Source organism: Sinocyclocheilus rhinocerous, unplaced genomic scaffold, assembly GCF_001515625.1.
Source record: "Sinocyclocheilus rhinocerous isolate Xijiao unplaced genomic scaffold, SAMN03320098_v1.1 scaffold899, whole genome shotgun sequence".
NCBI classification, from domain to species: Eukaryota; Metazoa; Chordata; class Actinopteri; order Cypriniformes; family Cyprinidae; genus Sinocyclocheilus; species Sinocyclocheilus rhinocerous.
The window spans coordinates 1,083,224-1,107,736 of record NW_015653460.1 but is presented as its reverse complement, the minus strand read 5'-3'; the positions used below and the strand labels follow the sequence as shown (position 1 = coordinate 1,107,736).

At 35.6% G+C, this 24,513-nt stretch overlaps 2 protein-coding genes and 1 pseudogene across 2 annotated transcripts in view; all 3 read right to left on the bottom strand.

Moving 5' to 3' along the window:
- The window catches only part of LOC107715806 (xyloside xylosyltransferase 1-like), a 49,121-nt gene extending 47,581 nt beyond the window's left edge, over positions 1 to 1,540 (bottom strand). The window contains 2 exon segments of the mRNA XM_016522014.1: positions 435 to 984; positions 1,371 to 1,540. Of these exon segments, the coding sequence (XP_016377500.1) occupies positions 435 to 920 (486 nt within the window). The 5' untranslated portion in view covers positions 921 to 984; positions 1,371 to 1,540.
- Positions 1,541 to 5,796: 4,256 nt separating this feature from the next.
- Positions 5,797 to 18,527, bottom strand: LOC107715770 (phosphatidylinositol 4,5-bisphosphate 3-kinase catalytic subunit alpha isoform-like; annotated as a pseudogene).
- Positions 18,528 to 18,574: 47 nt separating this feature from the next.
- Positions 18,575 to 23,972, bottom strand: LOC107715769 (phosphatidylinositol 4,5-bisphosphate 3-kinase catalytic subunit alpha isoform-like). Its single transcript, XM_016521963.1, has 4 exons — positions 23,389 to 23,972; positions 19,586 to 19,994; positions 18,783 to 18,931; positions 18,575 to 18,607 (listed from the first exon to the last, which is right to left on the bottom strand). The coding sequence occupies exons 2-4, from the start codon at positions 19,935 to 19,937 to the stop codon at positions 18,575 to 18,577; spliced, it is 534 nt and encodes a 177-aa protein (XP_016377449.1). The 5' UTR covers positions 19,938 to 19,994; positions 23,389 to 23,972.
- Between the last annotated feature and the right edge of the window lie 541 nt (positions 23,973 to 24,513).

The following is a 24,513-nucleotide window of genomic DNA, read 5'->3' as shown; positions in this document are numbered from 1 at the left end:
TTTAAAGTTAATTTGTATTTGAGGGCTGCACTGTGATGCTTAAATATAGTCTTTTAATATGTCATCAAATGATCCATGTTTAAAATATGCCTAACAAGATTTTTTTGGTATATAAATATTGTTACACTGAATGACATTTCAGTGGGTGTCTTGTGTAAATCATGGTAAAAAATGCATGATAGTTGTTATGTTTTGTTCAGAAAAATATAAAGTTAAAGAGGACACATTCTAATCTATGCGGAAAAAAAACTTAATTTAAAGCTGTATTACACTTTTATTTTTTTGATGCTTGAAACACCCTTTTCACCCTTTTTATTATCATCATCAAAATCTACTGCAAAAACATCAAAACATGATATAAACTAAAAGGAAGCCAATGCTGCATCATCCAACATCAGCACACATTGTAAAACATGAAGGTTTGCTGAACGTACCTCGTACCGGAAGGTTGCATCCAGCAGAAGTTCAGGAAGCATCTTCTACCCCAGCTCCCGACTTCCAGCATCAGAGACGTAATGGAGAACCAGCACCTCATCCTCCAGGAACCGTCCATGTTTGGCCACGGAGCGCATGGCCACCTGAAACTTCTGCTGCAAGTTCAAGCTCTTGTCAACTTTGGTGAACATCATGAGAGCATGAAAGCGTGACAGCTTTCCCTCCAGCTCATCTCCAGCTCCCGTTCTGCTTTCTGGACTTCCAGACCGGATGTCTATGGAGAGATCTGCATCATCACGATTGCTGTTGTGGCTCGCTTGTGTTTCCTTGATCCGTTTTGTGGTGCTGGAGAAGTTCTGCTTTTCAGAGCCAAAGTAGTAGAAGGCCACCACTGCCAGGGCTGCAGCAAAGAGCAGCATGATCTGATAGGACCTAAAAGTGCTGATCCTTCCCATGGTGACCGACAGCACCCGCAGGACACCCATGGATCCTCTTCTACATGCACAAAATAGGGCAGGATGCCCTTTCTTTCTTAATCTCCAATCACACCTTGAGTGCAAGAAACAGGAATTAATCAGTGACATTTTACAAAGATCAATCTAACGCATTATATTTGTTTTGAGAGGCACAGCAAAGAGGATAAGGGCTGTTTATTACACAAATCTGTCATATGACTTATAATATATAGCGATATGTTACATAGACAAATTTCATTAACATTTTATGGTGCGTTTTCGTCAGTCCGAAAGAACATTATTTTTGGTGAACCGTCCATTTAAAAATAATTCAGGTCAAATGATAACTTCTAACAATAAACCTTCAAAGGTGTCAGCTCCAATGCATGTCAGCAGCAGAGGATATTTAAGTATGCATATCCATATCCACGCATTTATCTTGCTGCAGGATGGCATGTTACTGCACACGATGGTACTTACCGCCGTCACGTGACGCATTCAGCAACGCGCGACAACATCAGACACCTTCACTTCTGCGGAGTGCAAACTGTGTAGCAGCGAATCACCAAAGAATGAAGGGAAAAATGAACTTGTAAAGACAGAAGACGTGTAGACACGAGACATCTAAACACTTGCGCGTCGTACATCACCGGAAGTTCAATAGTTCATAATAAAAGACTCGCAATCACGTGGTACATCAAACTTTTTTTTATTTCTCTGTTTTAAAGTGCGCCATAGATCAAATAAGAAAGGAAACTTTTTCAAACAAACAGAGAATAGACACGGTTTTTTTATGTTGATTTGTTCATCAAATTTAAATGTATGAGATTTATTTTATTTCCATTTCATTATGGATGACATTTTGATGAAAATATAAAATACATATTATACACACACACCGATTATTTTTCATATAATTTAACAAAATAATTTTTACTGTTATTTAAACAAAAATATTACACACACACACAGATTACTTATATAGTATGAGATCACTTTGGAAAATCAAGGATTTACAATCTAATTTATATATTCTCAATTTATTTTTAAATATATAACATATTCCTATATATAAAAGATTCTTAATACATATTTCTATGCCACTAATCAGTTACTTGGAAGTTAAATGTGTGACAGATCAAGCGAAATCTTTATCTGGCCTGTTGTTTCAGTCACCATCAGCTTTTTTTTACTTCTAGGCAAGGATTTGTCAAGCGTACATCAAGCTTATCTCAAACTTTCCTAGTTTAGTTACTACGTGAGTGGAAACAGTCCATGTCAAAGTCATTCACATACATGAACATGAATATAATTAGTCAAGATTCATGAAAATTTTCTTGAAATACGTTTATTTGTACATAGTAACATAACACTCAAAATATTGAAGACAGACTGGATACAAAGCTACTTTTGAACTGAGGTGCACAATGAAATTGAATAGAAATGAAGATGAGGCTTTGTAACTGATGGCAGTTTATAGATGTGATGGGTGCAGTCATAGGCCGAAAAATCCTTTACACCTACAAAAAAACTTTTCTCTTTTTTCCATTTTTTCTTTTCCTTTTTTTTTTAATCTCATGCAAGGAAGTAAAGAGGTAAAGAAAGTATTTGGCCCATTATATATAATTCTATAATAGTGATAGTAAAGAAAATTATCTTTATGACATCATAATTCAACACATAAATGAGTAAAATGCAACAGCACTACAGAGAGAAATGTAACCACTCAAAGCATTTTAAAAACAAACAAAAAAAAATTGCTTTGACCTTCCATTAAATAGATTTTAGACTTCACATAATAGCAAACAAATTTATACTTTATTTTTCTTTGAATTTAATGGTAATTTTTCTCTCTTTTTATTGGTGTAGTAGAGTGTCTTAACTGTAAAGAGACTCCAGACCAAACCATTGAAACATTCACAATCGGTATGAAATTGCCTATGCAAGTAAACCTTCAGTGCTGTGTAACATTGACTGCTTTGTAGTCAGGACACAAAGACGGTTCCGAGCGATGATTTTCAAGTACAACAATTGAAACTTATTAAACATTTTTTGTCGTTTAACTCCTTTTTTTCTAATTTTCCTTTGTCATACAAAAGACTCCAGAATTTCTGCATCTCAATAGTTTGTTTGCAAGTTATTTAAAATGATTAAAAAGTAAAGTAGAAAGCTACTGATTACATTAGACGTTTGTGAATGGGCTTTTTAGCGGGTCCAGCCCAAGTAGATCTGTAACCTGTACAGACAAAAACACACGTAGTGAACAGAACCATGCATTAAATGGCTTTAAGAGAGCTAACATAAGGCTGCTTGCCATGACTAAGCTCTAACGTAGCTGATCTCAGTTTTAGGCAGTAAATGAGCACGTAGGGTTAAAAACGCATGCAGGAGACTAAAGCGTCCCTCAGGACCGAAGGCAAGGAGAGAAAGAACAAAGTACGGAGGAATACAAAGTGCAAGAACCACCTGCATACATCAGTCTGACACCAAGTGTATATCTGTTCATTTGTTTACTGCATATAAGAGTTACAACGTTTACAAAAAAAAAAGGAAATGCTTAAATGTGGAACACTACAATAGTAAGTACTCAGGACGCCATTTTAAACTTAAAAACAGTAGAAAAACAAACTGTTGTTCATTGTGATTTGCATTGTTAGATGTTGCCAAGTATTTAAGCAGAATTTCAGCTCTGCAAAGACCTCGTCAGACTGTAACATGGAAATGAGCATGTGTTGTTTCCTTCAGTTTTTCCTACGTAGATCAATCACATTTTCATCTGAGCGTTAATATCTCAAGTGGTTATGCAAGTATGATCACTGACGTTCCTTTTGAGGAAAACACAACGTACATAAAACGGTGAGAAAAATAGTACTCAGGGGTTTCCTGCCAGTAGCCATATATCCATTTAAATAGCACGATTGCACCTCATTAGTAAATGTACATTTTCACAGCTTTAAAGTAATGCAGAAACACGACAGGGCCTTGGATTTACCGACAAGAGCCGAGGAGACATAGAAAGAGAAAATCTGGATCTGTGTCCAATGAGATAGTTCACCCTAAAAAGAAAATTGCCTCACCGTCATGTCGCTCTAAACATGAAATATATTTTTAAAAATGTCTGTTTTTTAATTCAAGTCAATTTGGTTCTTCAAAATATCTTCTTTAGTGTTCTGCAGAAAAAAAGAAAGACTATCCCTTTTTTGGGTGAACTATCCCTTTAAATGTGTGATTATTTGGTTGGACTGGACCTTTTAAAGAGATCCAGAAAGCTGCTAATCCAAGGGAAGGGAGCAGTTCGAACGTAACACTGCCATTACGGCCCCAAGCAAGGCACTTAACCTGACTCAAAAGGGCGATCATTAGTTAGTTAATTTGAAAATGTCAAAATAAAAGATAACTACCTTTATTTTTTTTTTTCTCTAGTTTGCTCAGCCCTGTAACGCCACATTCGAGACATCCTGCACCATGAAACATTCACTGTACATTGTCTGCACTAATGAAAAAAAAAGAGACAATGAGGGGGAACAGAATGCATATATATACACACATAGATTATATATATATATATATACACACACTTTATATATATATATGCATGTATGTATATAAATGTATCTGTAGTTATTATAATGCACTGTACTGTAGTGTCATCGGTAAATGATATTTTACCAGTGTCATCTATTTGAAGCATCTAAAAGCCATTTCACCATCTAAAACATCCATTTCAAATGTGTGATTATTTGGTTGGACTGGACCTTTTAAAGAGATCCAGAAAGCTGCTAATCCAAGGGAAGGGAGCAGTTCGAACGTAACACTGCCATTACGGCCCCAAGCAAGGCACTTAACCTGACTCAAAAGGGCGATCATTAGTTAGTTAATTTGAAAATGTCAAAATAAAAGATAACTACCTTTATTTTTTTTTTTCTCTAGTTTGCTCAGCCCTGTAACGCCACATTCGAGACATCCTGCACCATGAAACATTCACTGTACATTGTCTGCACTAATGAAAAAAAAAGAGACAATGAGGGGGAACAGAATGCATATATATACACACATAGATTATATATATATATATATACACACACTTTATATATATATATGCATGTATGTATATAAATGTATCTGTAGTTATTATAATGCACTGTACTGTAGTGTCATCGGTAAATGATATTTTACCAGTGTCATCCATTTGAAGCATCTAAAAGCCATTTCACCATCTAAAACATCCATTTCGTCTATAGAATCTTTCAACATGTTTAACTACATAGCACCATCTTTCTTAAAGAAATAGTCAACCCCAAAATAACCCTTATGTCGTTCAAAACCTGTATGACAGACTTTATTCACACAAGATATTTTGCAGAATGTTGATAATCCGTTTCAGTTTCCATTGTTTGTTTGTTTTTTTGCCTATTCTATGAAAATCAATAAGAACCGAAACGGTTTTAGTTATCAACGTTTACAATAAATAACGAAAGAACTGTCATTTTTTGGTGGACTATCCCTTTAATGCTTCACACACAAACTACGAGTTGTATCTGTAAAAAAAAGTCAGGCTAACAGGTAAGGTCTTGCCAGCTTTAGTGTAGTAAAATAAAGTACCCAGAGATACAGCTACTCAACTGAAGGGGAGAAAATGCTATTTTGTTCTTTCGTAACTGCTCTGCGTCAATGCACCGACAAGTGTTTGCTTTCCTGTGGCATGCAAGGGCACATGAAGAAGACTATCAATTCATACTATGCGAGTGTATTAAGGCTTCATATCTGCACGCTGCCAGGGCATCTGGTAGGACAATCGTTACTCTGCCCTGCTCAATCGCAACGGACAACAGAGAAAACAGAAAGCAGATAACCTGGATTCCTGTCATGTTTTGCACACTGGAACTGGAAAAACATAATCGATGGTTTTGAGAGGAAAGGCCAGGTAGCAGACCAGAAAGTTTCATACCCTGTTTTTCTAGTGTTCTCCGAGGTTCCGTGCATATTAGAAGGCATTTGTAGTTTTAAACAGGAAGACATGAACATCCCCACAAAAGCTCCTGAAGAGTGCAGAACTTTTTTTTTTTTTGTCTTCAATGGTTTGTTTTCCACAGAAATTTTTTTTATATATTAATAATAAGAAGAAGAATTGACTCTCCAGGTAAAGAGCAGCACAATGTGGAGAGAAAAAAAAAAACTTGGACAAAACTACAGCTATAACATACAACCACTCCGGACGATGATGGGCAAGAGATGCCTCACACGGGGAAAAGAATAATAAACAAGAGGACACAAAAAGATGTCCTTCCAGGTTGTTTTAGTGCTCTGAAGGTCATTTGTACATGAGGTTTGGGTGCTATGATTCTCCATGGCATAAATCAGGCAGTGCGTCCTACAAAAAGGGTCTTGTTTCTGCCTGTTATCCGGCCCCAAATTCCACCAGTGGGCTGGGATCTGTGTGGGCTCAGTTTTGGGCATGGTGTCGGATGGTGTGAAAGATCCAGTCCATCTTTGTGGTCCATCCACCATGGTGAGCGTCATTCATTTGCTTCATGAAATAGTCTAGAGCCTCCTGCTCTGTTTTGTCCAGCGCCAGGGTCTTTCGGATGTAAGCGATGTCATCAAAGGACTGCAGCTCTGGCATGCCTGAGCCCAGCATCATGGAGAAGAGATTTATGAAAAGGTTGGCATGCTGTCTGATAGCCAAGTAAGCCTTGTAGCACATCTCCTGGAACCTGTAGGGGGAGACAGTGAGACGTTCAGCTTCCCTGCTGCATCTATAGGAAGTCCCAAACTCTGAAAGGAGTAATGTTTTTTTTTGAATAGGTTTCTGGTTAAATGCCTGAAATAAGGTCTGTGGTTAACACAAGCTCAATACTCAATAGCTCAAAATATTTTCACATTTTATTCTACAAATTAAAATACATCTAGTGATTTCTTAAAAGATTTCTTATAAAAGCCAGTTGCTAAAAAGTGGTTAAAATGGAAATGCTCTTGTAAACGATTCTAACTCAAGCTTTGCAACTTGAAGATTTGAAATAAAAACTGAAAGCTTAGCTTTTCATTTTTGGTGATTGTAATAAGGCATCAAAATTCAGAAAAGTGTTCATTTGTAAAGATGATCTTGATTAACATGTAAGAATCATAAACCTTTGTTAGTCACAGAGCTATTTTTCTGCAACAATCCAGAAGTTAATAAAAAAAAATCCTATTGGGTTTTTGTCCGGGAGTGATACTAACTTCCGTGTTGGCCTACAAAATTACATCACTCCTGCAGTGCTGTATAGATAAAGCTACTAAACTTAAGATGGCAAAATTCTAAAAGGAGAAAACATTAAAACATTCCTTAATATGCTTTTACGCTTTAAAAAAACTATTTGGATTAGCTCAAAACCTTTTTTTGAAGCTGCACTCAAATCCTGTCCTTCCACCAGACACCATTTCATCATTGGTTTAGTTTTTGCAAGTGGAAACATGGATGACTACTCCTTTGACACACAGTGATAGAGAACAAATCCTGCTTTTTTGAAGCCTCCTTTGAGTCCCGACTGAAGCGGAGATTTGTTAGAAAGCGGAAGTCTGGAGAAGAGGCAGGAAACTTGGCAGCCGGCTGGCTGTCAGAGTATTGTTGGAGGAGGAAAGGCTGCTGGGATGGAGGCCCGAGAGGCCCATTTTGAAAGCCTCTATTGTTTAACTCAATCTCTAATTGTCTCAGATAGCTAGCTGCCTGCCAATTACTATGTTAATGTTGAAACACAAAGGATTTGTTTCTGTTAAGCTCACACTGGAAAATAATTGGCAATGCTTCCAACATGCACATGCACATACACACCTCTCAAACTCTCTGGTTTTAGTGCACTCTTGGGTTCCTCCTTTGCTGATCACAATTAAGAAGTCTTGAGTTAAGACGAACGGCACTCGCTCTCGCTTATAGCCAAACTTCTTCTTCTTGTGGTCCAAAAAGTGACCAAAATCTATATGAAACAGCTGCAGGGACATAAGCAAAAGGTCAATATGAGAATACTGATAATGACTGAAAGTTTAAATTGCATTAAGGCCTCTAAAGATCAGGTTCATACCTGCCCATCATCCTTCACCATGATGTTACTGTTGTGTCTGTCACCGATGCCCAGAATGAAAGTAGCCACACAATAGCCCGCGCAGGATCGCGTAAACAAGTCGATGGCCATGTCGTACCTATTAACACAGATCATTTTGTTATTGTATATTTGATTTGTGCATTGTACATTAATTTTGAATTTAAATGGTGAAAGTAATTATTAAAATTTAAAAATAAATTATAATAATAATCGCCACTCACATCTCGCCCTTGTTCTTGTCCTTTAGCCACTGATGCAGTGTTGAACTGTTAAACTGCAGTGCCCCTTTTAGACCTCCTTTACATTGAATCTGCATGATGGTGTGGGAACTTCTCACTACCTCGATGAGACCCACGCAGTCTCCAATAGACAAGCAGCCATAGGGGAGCATTCTGGGATACCAAAAATTTGAGAGTTAATACAAAATTCTACATCTTGGCTGCAGGAAACTAAGAACAACTCAACATTAATATCTGGTTAACTACTATTTATTTGGCTGAACAATGTTTTGGTTACCAGGCAAGATGTTTTACCAGTACGCCCACATACCTCAAGTCCAGCCCCTGATTTTGCCAAATGTTCTCCATTATTCTGATGATCTGAAGTGTCAACATGTCTTGCCGAAGGTCTAAGGAAAGGAAAAGGTTTTGTTTTTTACCATACAAAATAGAGACAATTCATACTAAACGTGAAAAAAAAAAAAAGAGAATAAAAATCTTACCATCCCCGTTTTTGAAGATGATCTCATTGTTTTGGAAGAGAAGTTCGGACATAATGTCAGGATTTTCCCAGTTCAGCCAGAGCGGTCTCTTGGCAGAGGACATGATTCTGCAGTCTTCAAGTCTACCATGCAAACAGAAAAACAAAGTTAGAAATTAAACAGACTACCATTTGAATGAGTGGGGTAAGTATGATTTTTTTTTTTTAGAGAAGTCTCTTGCGCTCACCAAGGCTGCATTTATCTGATCAAAAAATAGAGTAAAAAAAACTAATATCGTGAAATACTATTACAATGTCAAAAATGTCCTTTATTCCTGTGATGCAAAGCTGAATTTTCAGCATCTTTACTCCAGTCTTCAGTGTCGCATGATCTTTCAGAAATCATTCTAATATGCTGATTTGCTGCTCATGAAACATTTCTTATTATCAATGTTGAAAACAGTGGTTCTACTTAATATTTTTGTGGAAACTATGATTTTTTTTCCCTTTATGAACAGGTAGTTCAAAAGAACAGCACTTATTTGAAAAGGAAGATTTTGTAACATACTGCCATGGTTAATCAATGTTGTAGTAAAACCGACATGTGCTATCCCTGCGCAGGTTGGTACTCACCGTAGGTTACCCAGCTGGTGGGCAGGGTTGAGTGGAGAGGTGAAATTTTGGAGTGCATCCATGTAGTCCGGTCGCCTCATCTGCTCCACCAGGAACTTCATTTGCACCTGAAAAACCGAAACAAATACACTTTAAAATAAAAGTCGGTCAATACTTAAAAATATTTTTCTAAAGTCAACATCAGGGAAATAAATGACCTCAGATTTTCATTTAATTAAATGTTTTTTTTATTATTCTATTATCTACCGCCCTATTATTGATTTCCTACTACACCAGGAGACAGGTGCAATCAAATTAAATGAAAAATAAAAATGCATTTATCCATTATTTTATCATATATTAAAATACATTTTGAATTGAAAATTTTGAAAATGACATACATTTTGATCATTTTTTTCCATATTAATTACTACTACATTTTAGTCGTAGTAGTATATTTTTATTTAACGCCATGTCAGCATCTTAGGCTACTTTCATGGCAAAAACTAATTAAAAAATACAAGTATACTACTAAATTTTAAGCTGTATTTCCAGTGATGTTGTTTAATTTTCAGTTACTTATCTCTGTAAATTAGTTTATTTTTATCAAATTGCAGATTCTTTAATCCATTTATCCACATGCTAACAGCTGCTTATTTTATTTTTTTAATTAATTAATTTCAATCAATTAATTTTTTCAATTTGTTTATACATTCCCAAAGTGATTTACTGATTCCTTAAATGATTTTTCAATGAACAAATAATGAGTATCACATTTGAGCCCCCATAATGGGGAGCTTCTCACACTGAAGCACCAAGTTTTTCCCCAGCAAACGCAAAACAACTTAATTGACCAATAACCTTTAAGCTCAAGTTCATTACGTTAACAACATTGAGTGGGATGTTTAAGGTAATGCCTGAGTGCTTTTAAAGGATCACCTCACAGAGTGGATGTTGTATCCTCTGTAAATCTAATCTAACAGCTACGGTTTCATTTGCAGTGTGCGTAAAGAGTCTCCTAATATAACCGCACGTGCCCATTCACCTACCTACTTATAGGTGAGGCGAGAAGGTCAAAGGCTGAGTTTACCTTCTGAGTTTCATCCTTCTTTTCCTGTTTGAGAATGTCTGTGAGGTTGATGAGCTTCTCCATGGCTTCCACCTGTCTGCTCAGGTGCTTCAGGTACATGCCACATGCCCGACAGTACGACTCCAGCAGCAGACCAAACCGCTGACTCACGGTTTTATTGTGCATTTCTGACCTGCAACCCAACAAGATAGGTTACAATTTAACTTCATTTGGAGCTTCAAAAACATCAGGATATTTAGGTCAGCATACGTAAAAGCCTGACAAAAAAGAGAACAAAAAGAGGAAACTGCTAATATTCGACTAATCGCTAATCGTTAGTCGACCAGAAGAGGCTTGGTCGACCAAAATTTTACTAGTCGCAGAAAAAAATAAAATCCACAGGCGAAGTCTTGGACAGATCGTTAACGGCTAGTCTATGGTAATACAGTACATCGAGCAGGACATCCAAACGCTCGCGCCTATCATTTATCGACCTCAAATATGGCTTATCATCTGAAATATGTAAGTATTAGCAACTTTACATGGCCACTCAATCTAATGTTAACCAAGCGTAATGTGTGCTATTGAAGTGTCTGTGTGTAGTGTAGAAGCGCACTCACTGCAGGACAGATGGAGGCACCGGTGCGCTCACTTACTCCTAAAATACTCCATTTTTGGTCCTACAGATAAGAGTAATACATCTTTCAAATCTGTAAAGACTCTATGTTTATTTGTGTGCACTCACAATAACAACAAAACATTGTGCTTTTGTAAAATAATGAAAGCAAAGCTTTCTGCCGTCTCGGTCTATGAACTTGAGCGCGAAACTCTGTGTATATCTTTGCCTTACAAACATTATAAATATAGCCTATCTATAGAGAGTGAAATGTCTTCTTTCAAATGAACCAATTCAAATGTAAAACCAATATTCTCAAATTATGTATCCGTACGAAACTGTGGAGATGACGAGTCAGTGTCGCCGACTTCATCTCTTAAACCGAAAACTAGGGATGCACCGAATGTTCGGCAACCGAAATTATTCGCGAAATAAGCGAAAAGACCGAATAAATTGTACCGAACAATGATATGACGCGATCAAATAGCAACCAGCGAAGAGTGAGAGGCACGCTCTTTATAATGCAGCACACATGTCAGCAGTGTGGACGCATTTGGCGATACGTACGACATATTCGTAATGAGACTCATTCACAAATCTGCTGTTGTCAACAAAAAGAAGCATTGAGGTCTTCCTGCGTGTTTCCACCAAAATAAAAGTTGAAAAAAAGCAAGAACTCTTACCAACATTCATAAATGTTAGTATTGTAATTGTAAAATAAAATAAAAAGCAAGACAATAATAATGATAATAATCATTACAACAGCTCTGTTAATACATTTATTATAACAGTCACACATAGTGTTCAAATGGATCTGAATTTTTTTTTAATGTTTTAAAATAAGTCTCTTCTCAGCAAGGCTGCTTTTAATTGTACAGTAAAAATACATGCCTGATTCAAGAAGGGGGTCTGATGGCCAAAAAATATTATTTTACTAACTAAATAATGATAATAATCATTACAACAGCTCTGTTTTAATACATTTATTATAACATTCACACATAGTGTTCAAATTAGGATCTGTAATATTTTCTAATGTTTTAAAATAAGTCTCTTCTCAGCAAGGCTGCTTTTAATTGTACAGTAAAAATACATGCCTGATTCAAGAAGGGGGTCTGATGGCCAAAAAATATTATTTTACTAACTAATTTTAAGTTAAATTGTGCTTTGTTGGTATAGTGTCTGCTAGAACATTAAAAATGTTCAGTGTTAAATATTTTTAAATTGTTGTTTTGATTTTTCTTTTTCTTTGAAAAGCAAGACAAAACAGTAAAAGCACATTTTGGCTATTTAATTCATGCAATGGTGAAAAAAAAATTGGCAAAATACATGGGGAAAAAACCTCGAAAAACCGTGTTCGGTATTCGGTATTCTGCCCAGTGAATCATTTTGTTCGGTTTCGGCCAAGAATTTTCATTTCGGTGCATCCCTACCGAAAACAAAAAAAGCACTAATTTATCAAATTATTAAAATGTTAGTGCAGTCTCCTTACTGTTTTCCCCTGACACATTCATAATTATTACTTCTGCCGGTGCGTTGTGGCAAGCTTTATGCGTGTGCTTGAGCGCTTTTTAGGCTATGTAGGCAATTAAAGGCTCATTATAATGATTTAAATGGTTTATTAATAAACGTGCGATTAGTCGACTAATGCTTAAAATGAACGACTACAAGTCAACCAGAAAAATCCTTAATCGAGGACAGCCCTAAAATAAACACAATAAGGACATTTATAATCAATAACTGAATATATCAGTCTTACCTGAACCAGCTGAATGAGGTACTGCGAGAGTTTGTCATCAGTCAGATACTTCTCAAGGCACCGAACTGCAAAGTCTCGGATCATTGGATCAGGATAGTTACAGTCAAGCAACTCCATGGCTTGTTCCGGCTTTATTGCGGGCCAGTCTTTAAGAAGACAATACATCTGTGCAACTTCATCCCTGGAATTCCATTTCACTGCCAGGAGAATCTTTGGCAGGACTTCTGGAATATTTACACAATACTGCCTAGAGTAGAAAACACAAATACTGTTTTAAATAACTTTAAAATATAAATTAAAAATATAAATGAAATTAACTTTTGTGCCAATGGACACCACAGTGAGGAGAGCTTATGAGGGCGTTGGACTACCTGTGTCTCCATAAGAAGTCTTTTTCCTGCTCAGTGATCTCAGAAAGCGGGTCCCTGTTGCTCAGCTGACGAAGTTGCTCTATATCTGCCTCCGTCATGGCATGGTCTCGGGCCAGTCTGCTGCTCTGTTAGTCAGATGAGAAACTCAATTAATAAACAGAGAACGAATTTCACAAAGAAAACTTTTTTCAAAAAGAAAAAAGAAAGCAATATTTACAAATGTCTGACATATTTTTTTTTCCATTTTATTTTATATACACATTACCATTCAAAAGTTTGAGGTCAGGAAGACTTTAAGAAATGAATACTATTGTTTAGAAATGACACTTCATTATTCCACAAAAATATTAAGTAGGAAAACAGCATTGATAATAATAATAAATGTTTCTTGAGTAGCAAATCAGTATATCTGAATGATTTCTTAAGGATCATGTGACACCGAAGACTGAAAATTCAGCTGACAGTTATTATTTTACATTGTACTAATATTTCACACTAATCTTATTTTGACTGTATTTTTGAGATAAAATAAATGCAAGACAGACCTAAAATGACATCTGTTATCATTGGTTCTGTAGAAGTGATGCATCAGTTATTTTTAACAAGAAAGCAGTAGTTCAAAATGATGAATCAACAATAATTTTTTTTTAAGGAAGTAAATAAACGTCCAGGACCAATTCTTCTTCTTCAAAAAAAAAAAAAAGTGGATGGTCACTGCTGAGCTATATTACAAAATCAAATAAATGAACATGATAATTAATAATTGAAATAATGACTCATGAGGTGCCGTAGAGAATGGCAGAGATGTTTCTCATGCTCCATAGGCTTGTAAAGGGTATTAATAGCAGCAGGAAGTGTGTCACTATAATTAATTAATTAGGATGTGTGTCTGTAAGCTCACCTGTCCAGACTGGCAGTAATTGTATCCCATCTCCCTGGATATTATCCAGTTAGCGTGATCCTCAATCGTGGCCATGTCAGGGAACTTAACTGGTGAGCTGAAGTGGTCAAACTCCAGCTCTAGACATGGGGTTTCCTAGAGCAAAAATAAATAAATACATAAATGGAAAATACAGCCAAACACTAGTAACTAAACACTTTACTAAGAACTAATACAGTTTTAGCATCTATGCCATTACACTCCTGAATTCTGTATTAAGACCATTAGACTAAGATTTTCCTAAAAATAACCAATTAAAAAATAACCAATTAAAATAAACACAACGCTGATTAAACAGATTTAGACCATACGCTCTTAATTAACCATGTCACCTCAGATTAGACAACACAGAGGAATTGTATTAGAGCTTATTAAAGTGGTTTAGTGCTCAAAGAGGTTATGCAAAAGAGGACACCTTATTAGGGTTAGAGCCCGTGACCCCAATGGGGTTGAGGAGGTCTTCTAGGCCGTGTGGTACTGGCCACAGGTTCAGTGCCATCTTTCCTGAGACCAGTGTGTGGGTGTAGTCAAACAGGTTGACATTTCCCCAGGCCAGTGGACAGTGCTCCTGTAGAAGATCATTTAAATGTTCATTTATGAAGCAAGCACTATTAAAACACTGTAAATAATAGGGCTGGGTTTTAATTTCACGATTCGATTCGATTCTCATTCACAAGTTTGCGATTCGATTCTATTCAATATCGATTATTTTGGATATATATCAGGTACAAGGAAAAAAAATCTCTCAACTAATGCTGTAAAATATACATGAGAGTCAGTTGGTACTACATTACTATAATATTGAAGGTTAAAACTGACTGATTTGTTAAAATTACACTTAATGAAGTTTTTAAAATAATAAAGTTACAATTACATAATAATATTTCTACTTCAATTAGTTTTTTTTTAAAATATAAACATAATGGTGGCTGTCATAAAAACTTGATGGATTTATTCAAACATAAATTAAACATTGAAGAACAGTAAAATTTATAATGAATATGCTATATGGTGCATATATTTAGCAAAATGCCCCTCTCTACAGTTATTTTTCTATCTGACTAATGAGTTTATGGTCACCAAAAGTTTTTTTCTGAGGTAAATGTGACGTTACGTGACTGTTTAAAAGCCACTTCAACGTTCCGTCCACTAACTGAAAACAGACTAGACTAATCGATTCTTGGGATTTAAGAATCGATATCGTTCCGTAAAAATGAGAATCGATTAATATCGAGATATCGATATTTTTTACCCAGCCCTAGTAAATAACCATTCTAAACTGCATTCTCACAAGGGTGAGGTAGGAGTAGTCTTAAATACAGTGTTATTTTAGTGTAATTTATATACTATTAATATTCTGACTTGGCTTTTATTTTTAGATTTCATTTTTTATATATATATATATATATTTTTTTTTTTTCAGTAGTTATTTTGTTATGGGCTTTTTGTCATTTCTATTCAGCTTTAACTTATTTTTTATATATACTTTTAAGTTTTAATTGTAGTCATTTTATTATTTAACAATTTCTTCTCTTCCATGTCAGTCTTCAACACCCATTCAATGCTTGTGCATTCGTTTACTTGCAAACAAGCCGCAGCGCATCCGGGTTCTACGTAAGAACGCCGGCTCCTGCGTCAGCAGCACCACATGTATGTGTCATGATACTCTAAAATAGACTGAAAATTCAGCTGACAGTTATTTTACATTGTACTAATATTTCACACTAATATTATTTTGACTGTATTTTGATCAAATAAATGCAAGACAGACCTAAAATGACCTCTGTTATCATTGGTTCTGTAGAAGTGATGCATCAGTTATTTTTAACAAGAAAGCAGTAGTTCAAAATGATGAATCGGAGATGAATCAACAATAATTTTTTTAAGAAAGTAAATAAACATCCAGGACCAATACTTATAAAAAAAAAAAAAGAAAAAAAAAGTGGATGGTCACTGCTGAGCTATATTACAAAATCAAATAAATGAACATGATAATTAATAATTGAAATAATGACTCATGAGGTGCCGTAGAGAATGGCAGAGATGTTTCTCATGCTCCACAGGCTTGTAAAGGGTATTAATAGCAGCAGGAAGTGTGTCACTATAATTAATTAATTAATTTTGTCATTTCTATTTAGCTTTAACTTATTTTTTATATATACTTTTTAGTTTTAATTGTAGAAAAACTCACGTAAAAGCGCGTCAAAGACTGACACGGCAGAGAAGAAATTGTTGAAATGAGGTTTGGCAACCGACCCAGCATAATGCAACTCCGTACATACTGAAAGAACGAGAAAGAGACAAGCAGAGAGAGATTTTGTTCATAAAGCCACATAATCAGCACATCTCATGGACCATTAAGTCATCCAAAATGTCCAGAGCTACTTTTAGTGTCCTAAACTCTAATTCTGGCAGTACTTTTTGTTGGGATGATACAAAACGTCAAATGCAGCCGGATACTGAGACTACTCATTTGCATTCTGTGTACTGGCAGGTTTTGAGATAATGAAAGTCTGAAACAAACACATGACCAGTGCCAAAACCCTGAAAAATCTGAGACGACTAGACATTTCAGATGGCTAATTAATCAGTGCCCAAACCATAAATATGTACTGGATAAAAGCAGCATGAGAACTAAAAAAAAAGTAACACAGAAACTTCATTCATTCACAGAATAACAGATGGTTATTCAAGAACACGTATGCAATTGTGCAAGTTTGAGGTACTTTAGTGAGGCCAAAACTGCCTAAATACCTTGTACTGACTGATGGGGTACTTTTCCAACAGATACTCGTCACAGCCACAGACTTTCAGGATGTATTTGCCCTGATATTCTTGCACGCACATCTTTAGCTGCTCGGCTGACAGCAGCATGCTCCTTGTCTTCTTCCTGATGGCTTCGGCGATCACCTGCTCAGGTACGCAGTCGTGATTGATCTTAAGTGTGTACTTTTGCTTGTCGTTGTTGGGAGAGACAATCACCCAGATAACCACAATGATTTGACCTAGCACACAAATAGGAAGATTGGAGCGTTAACAGGAACAGCATTATTGAATTGATACCTTCAGGCATCAAGCATGTGAGAACAAACAATTAATCCCACATGGCAACTGAGTGTGTAAAAAAGAAAGGCTGAATGTTGAATACATCCCAATGAAGTTGTCAGGGAATTAATGTAATGGAGTTGTTGTTCATACATTCCTCCAAGCTAAGAGGAAACAGAGGGCAAAAGCAAAAACAAGCATCACATGCTTCATGACTACTACTACAACACAAGCCCATTCACATAAGAAAGAAAACAGAATTGCTGCAATACAAAACCTCCAGGAAAGACTCGACACTTTGAAGATTACTATTGGCTACAACCCATAAAGAAACATTCCATGTCATTTTCAACCCCAGAATCAATGTGCAGCATTTGTGACATGCTGTCGATTACCACAGCCAATAGTGTCGACTGGTCCTTCAGTGTGTATTAACAAAAGCACAATCAAAGCCTAGCAGGCAGTTGGGCAGCACAATTAATGAATGTACATGCAACATGCAAAAATATCACACTGTCTCGAAAGTACCTCTTCAATAATGTGCTAGCATAAGACTAGCATGGTAAATCACAATTTATATCAAATATAAAATTATTGATTATATTTCAAATATTTTAATTAATCTATATTTTCCTCAATTTCCTTTAATATTTTTTAAAAATGATATTTAATTATTTTATTTTAATGCATTTTAATTCACTATAAAATAAAGATAAAAATTATTTACGAAGACATTTTAAACCACGGGAATTAGGGACTTCCTTTTATATATCTGAGGAATGATGCAAAAGAAATTGCTAAATCGATATATTGATTTTTTTAATATATTGGTTCAAAATAAGTGAAGTTTAGATGAGTTTTGATGCTCACATACAAGTCATGACACAAACACGACACAATACTGGTCTAAAAAAACTAACTAAGCACTAAAAACACTGATTAATGTATACATTTCGTATTGTATATAAATATAATAACAGGAAGGGACCTAGAATCATAATGCACTGTTCTGCAGTTCTGCAATCTCTGCCCACAGAAATCACACTGGTAATGCATAAGCAGAAGTGCCTAGAAAAGTTCTCACTTCGAATGAACTAAGAACGTCATAGCTCAAGAAAGACTTTTTTTATCTATTGAAGAAAATTTTAATTTACATGGTCAAGCATCACTCAATATTCTGTAACTGACAACATGCCACAACTTGAAATAACCCACAACATTCCTATAAAAGTACAAGCCTACCTTTGTCTAATTTGCCATATATATGCTTTGGAAGCTCTGGTGAAGACTCCACGTTAGGAGGATAAACGTATAGCGCTCGACTGTGTGGCCCACTGGCATCTCGCATCTCTACTGAGTCTTTGCAGACATTAAGAATATTTCTCCTAAAATCCTGCACCTCAGGATCCTTCACTAAATCAAACTCGCACACCGGCATGCCGATGGCAAAACCTGAAACACACACACACACACACACAAAAAAAAAACACCATCTTAGAACAGCATCAGAAGAGAAGAGAGAAAAACCTTCTGAATCAAATGCACTATTATTTACAGTTTAGGGTCAGTAAAAATACAGTATTACAAATACAGTAAAACTGTAATATTGTGAATAGCATTACAATTTAAAACAACTAATAACTGTTTTTTTATATTAAAAAGTAATTTATTTCAGCATCATTACTTCAGTCTTCAGTGTCACATGATCCTTCAGAAATCGACTGTGTGGCCCACTGGCATCTCGCATCTCTACTGAGTCTTTGCAGACATTAAGAATATTTCTCCTAAAATCCTGCACCTCAGGATCCTTCACTAAATCAAACTCGCACACCGGCATGCCGATGGCAAAACCTGAAACACACACACACACACACACAAAAAAAAAACACCATCTTAGAACAGCATCAGAAGAGAAGAGAGAAAAACCTTCTGAATCAAATGCACTATTATTTAAAGTTTAGGGTCAGTAAAAATACAGTATTACAAATACAGTAAAACTGTAATATTGTGAATAGCATTACAATTTAAAACAACTAATAACTGTTTTTTTATATTAAAAAGTAATTTATTTCAGCATCATTACTTCAGTCTTCAGTGTCACATGATCCTTCAGAAATCATTCTAATATGCTGATTTGCTGCTCAAAAAACATTTCTTCTTACTATCAATTTTGCAAACAGCTGTGCTGCTTAATATTTTTGTGGAAATCATGATACATTTTTGTATTGTTTGATGAAAGGACAGTTCAAAAGAACAGCATTAATTTTAAATGTGCAATATTATAATTGTCTTTACTGTCATTTTGATCAATTTAATAAAAATGTTGCCAACTGTAAACTTTTCAATGGTAGTGCACATTTTTCAGAAATAGGGATTTAGGGAAATTTGTAAAAATCTGTCATCATTACTGATTTTAAATTCATGTGAAATGCTTTGAAGTTGTTTCAAGTGATGCATATATGCATATAGTAAATAAAGGAAAAACCTGCCCATGTGTGGTCTTACCGATTTCTCTGTTGAGGATTTTTTCCTCTCTGTTCCCTACAGGTTCTATGACCTTTAGGAAGGGCTGGAATAGCCGAAGGTCGCAAAGTCTTCTCGTCTCATCGTAGAACTCCTCACGCTCTGCCTCTTGCGTTACACTGACGAAAATATAGGAGGTCTCCTCCTGCAGCAGGTGGTGGAGGGGGTACTTCCTAGCCTCCTTAAACAGTTCATGTTTGATTGTGATGAGAGTGGCCTCCCGGAGGCACTCTAGTGTCAGGATCATGCCATTGGGCAGTAGACAGTCCACCAGAATCCTGGGGGGCATCAAATGGATGCCCCATAGTTCTCCCGAGGAGGGTCTTGGAGGCATGATGTAAAGTCCTCACAATCTTCAATAGGAAAAAAAAATCTCCAACCTCTGTTTCTCCTGAAGGGGAACAGGACAAATAAAGTATGTTTTGGCAACATGTCTGACATCGTGCACTGTTTTTAATAAACTCCACAGATAAGACAAAATGTTCAGCATTGCAAACTACACCTCAGATAAACAAGTCAGCATGTCCAACAAACAAATTAGGTCTTGAGAGACAAAGTCAGTAACAAACAGGAACACAGATCGCAAACAAGCAAAATAAACTTGAATGTAACAATGGTGATGCTACTCATTAACCTGTGTTATACTCTACCAGTTTGGGGTCTGTAAGATGTTTCCACAAACATATTAAGCAGCACAACTGTTTTCAACATTGAAAATAAATTTGAGCAGAATGATTTCTGAAGGATCATGTGAAACTGAAGACTGGAGTAATGATGCTTAAAATTCAGCTTCGTATCACAGGAATACATTACATTTCAAAATATATTACAACAAAAAAACTGTTTTAAACTGTAATAATATTTTTACAATATTACTGTTTTCACTGTATTTATTTATTTTTTTTTTTTTCAAAAAACATTTACAAATATCTTACCAACCCCAAACTTTTGAATGGTACCTAGAACACACACACACACACACACTAGTACTAAACCATGAAGACAACGGAGTCATTTAATGCGGTCACATCACTTACATCAGTCTTAATAAAAAAAACATGCTTACAGGAAGTTCAGTACAACCCAACATCACTGAGCAATGACAGAAATTTATCACTCTGTGAGAGAGGAGCGATATTTCCACACAACATAGAGCCAAAAACATTTGGCACTTCATACTGAAGTGGATGACTTGTTTTTCCTTACAAACATGTGCCAACAAAAAGACACCCTTATGCATCTCCTGGGTGTAAGGCTGCTGAAAGCGATTCACTCGTCTGACAAACAGCATCTTTCACCATGTTAATGTGTGATCTGAAATTATTGGATTTTAAAACTAGGCCATGTGAGATGAACACGTCAGATCTTTTGTCCTGACTATGCTCCTATGCAGTTCTTCCAGTTTATTCATGTAAAACACCATGCAAATGTTTATTACGGAGCTTTGTGAATCTTGGTACTGCCATGGTTGTAACCACTTCATGCTTTCACACTTTTTAGTGCTTATTTTTTATCTCTTCACAGTAGGGATATGCCGGTATCAAATTTTCATGTTGCGATTAATTGCTAATGCTTTTATTACAGTATACGGTATTATCACGATATTGAAGTTAAGTTAAAAAAAAAAAAGTGCTGTCATACAGTATAACATGTTTAATAACTTTTTTCTTATAACAAAAATAACTGAACATTTAAATGCAATAAAGCAATACAGAAAAATGTATAAAGTTAAAAGTTTTACACAGATTAAAGTGCAAAAGAACTATAAAGACCAATAGGTATCACTTTACAATAAGACCTCATTAGTTAACCTTAGTTAATGCATTAACACTCACAATGAGCAATAGCTACATTTGCGACAGAAGTTATTAATCTTTGTTTAAAAAAACACAAGTCTTAGTTCATGTTAGCTCATTAAACAACACAGCTGCAACTCTCAATTTTAACATCCTGTTATTAAATATTGGAATACCTAAGATTAATGAAAGTTCAGAAGAATTTTTCATTGGCAGTTTATGTTAACTAATGAATTAACTAATGTTAACTAATGAAGCCCTAATGTAAAGTGTGACCGAACAATAAAGAATCAAAACACTTTCAAACAATATCTAGGGCATGTTGTAGTCCAGATTAAAATGTAAAAAAAAGTTTGAAAATAAATAGCCTATTAAGTCTAAATATTTAAGTATTTGGCACTGTGATGAACATCATAGCAAATACACAAATCTGAATGACTGCTTAAATCATTTAAACACGATTCAGAAACAGAAAGTAGTGCAGCTGCTTTGTTTACAGGGTTTCCGGGGTAACGGCTGCATTTAAATGAATTATTATTATTATTATTATTATTATTATTATTATTATTATTATTATTATTATTATTATTATTTCTGCAGTTTAGCGCCATCTGCTGTCAGAGAGTGAAAGTGCGCTTTCATCCAGAGCGTCTCTCACATGTTCCGCCATGTGCTTCTCGTCCGCGCTTGTTTACATCAGAGTGCGCACGCGTCTTTCACGCAGCATACAGCGGTGTTGTGCATTTTGACCAGTTGATGGGAAAAGTATTCTTAAAATGCATTCAAAATTCGGAATAATTTGTAATATATAATTATTCACGGTATTTAGAAGTGCCCACGATAACAACATCGTGCATATTAATTACCGTGATATATCGCATTACCGAATACCTGCACAAGTCTACTTCACAGTAAAAAAAAGGAGAATAAAAAAACAGAAGAATCAATATTTTCATAAGATGTGGTATTTTTGCTTACCTTAGTGTGATGTTAGGGCCACTTGTAAAAGTAAATGTCCATCATAGTTCAGAACTCCATCTCATCTGCTTGATTTATAACTTCTCTTCAGATCCACTGAATTATACTGTGACAACAGCAAGAAGGACAAACATTCAGTGTCTAGTGGAAAAAGTGGACCAGCTCGCTCAGTTTAGCCAAAACAACTCGACCCCTACCCATGCCAACACTACCAACCACAACAAACCTCCACAGCAGTGTTTAGAGTGACAGAGATGGGAAGATAATAAGATTAAGAGGTTTATCATTCTTGCATATGAATAGACCAAGCCACAATGACAGCGAACCACTTGCTAAAATTAACTATTTATAGATACATAAGTCAAGTTTATTACAATAACTTAATGTTATATTCAAGTTAGTTTAAACCACTAGTCAAAACAAACACACCTGAATCATGACAGAGCAGAAACATGCACTATAATATGACTACAAACCGGCTTACTACTACACCGCTAAACAAGAGTTTCATAAACAAACAAACTGAAATTTATAATAAGAACTTCTTGCAGTATTTTAATTCATTAAAACACATATTATAAACGTAATATATCTTATTAAAGCAGAAACACATTTGGAAAGCTCATATACATGACATAATTAGCCAGCTAGCAATCCCAGACAAAACATACTAACTAAAAGAAAACTGCCATTTATATTTGTCAAAGAGTTTAAAAACTCCCAAATAAAAAGAAATATCAGTTGGCGTGTAACGAAGTCATTAAAGACGGTTTATTTCTTTAAACAATAAGATATTGATTCCTTTAGCCACCTAGCCGCTAGGCTAATCCGCTATAGCAAACCCGATAACTTTCAGATATAATATGCTGTAATATCTCGCCAAAGACGCTTCATTAGATTATACTCTGAAACGACACATATTTTTTAAAAGACCACCAGAGTTGTTATTCAAACAATGAATGAATAAACAAATATCTCACGTTTATGTGTATAGCTAATATGGGTATGTACCGACGAGTTGTTGTGAGGTAATCCGCTGTTGGTGTTCAGTCACTCGTTCAGGGCTGTAAATCCAGCGCGGGGCTTTGCTGGGCCTCTAGCCGCCCCGCTCTGACACGCACCGCCTCTCCATCATCACAGCAACAGCAGCAGCGGCGGCGGCGGATCGCGAGCAGTGTTTTCACACAAATCATTCATCACTGAGGGAGAAAGACGAAATACATGCTGTCCAAAACCCGATGGATTGGATAAAAATCGTCAGGAACGCTGTCACGATGGAATAAGGGAGGATCCTGTGAATAAATAAGCACCAAAGTGGCCGGATAGGTAAGTGGGAGGGTGACTGGCTGCTAAAGAGGGAGAGGGACAGGATGACAAACCCAGTGAACTCCTTTTTTCCAATCGATCATCCCACTGTGGTATAGGATAGCCATACGTTCAACAAACACGTGCTAAACAAGCGAAATAAGGTGTGAATCTTGTCAGGAACCCCTAGAAATCGTAAATATGATATTTTGTACCATCTTCGGACTGCAAATATATGCTTATAAGCTGCATATATACACGAAAATGTGTGCTTGATGCTACAGGCACACAAGAATTGCAATTGCATAAATAATAATGAATGTTGAATGTATTAAAGAATGGGAATGAATATAATTTTTTTTTAAATATTAAATTATTAATAAATTAGACTGCATACGCAATTTTCTTCATCGTTGTCTTTACAGACACACAGTTTGTTTTTATTTAATCCATACTAATTTAGATCTGGATAGTTGCATATTTAATAATAGATTTATAATTACAATAGATGGTTTGTTTATTGACAGTACTATGCTTTTATTTCTTTCCATAAGTGTAAAAATACAGAGAAATTATACTCTGTATTTTTATTATTATTATTATTATGAATGACTGACAAACTCAGTTAAAAGTCATGGTCAAGGACCTTGCCAAAACATACTTGAATAAAATTGTCACATACTTGCAAAAGTTTTCCCAATTAATTGTAAAATATGTCATCTCAATTTATTGTTGATTATTCCAATAAATATTTACTTTGTAGCTTGAACGTCGGAATTGATTTTTAAGGAGCATAAAGTAGCCTTGGAAATTAAGCCGAGACAAGTATTC

Excerpts from the sequence above, each read along its gene's own strand:
- LOC107715769 (XM_016521963.1), bottom strand. The coding sequence starts at position 19,937 with ATGCCTCCAAGACCCTCCTCGGGAGAACTATGGGGCATCCATTTGATG. Across the intron at positions 18,932-19,585 it reads AATCCTCAACAGAGAAATCG|GTTTTGCCATCGGCATGCCG; the intron begins GTAAGACCACAC and ends TGTGTGTTTCAG. Across the intron at positions 18,608-18,782 it reads GTCGATTTCTGAAGGATCAT|GTTTTTCTCTCTTCTCTTCT; the intron begins GTGACACTGAAG and ends TTGATTCAGAAG.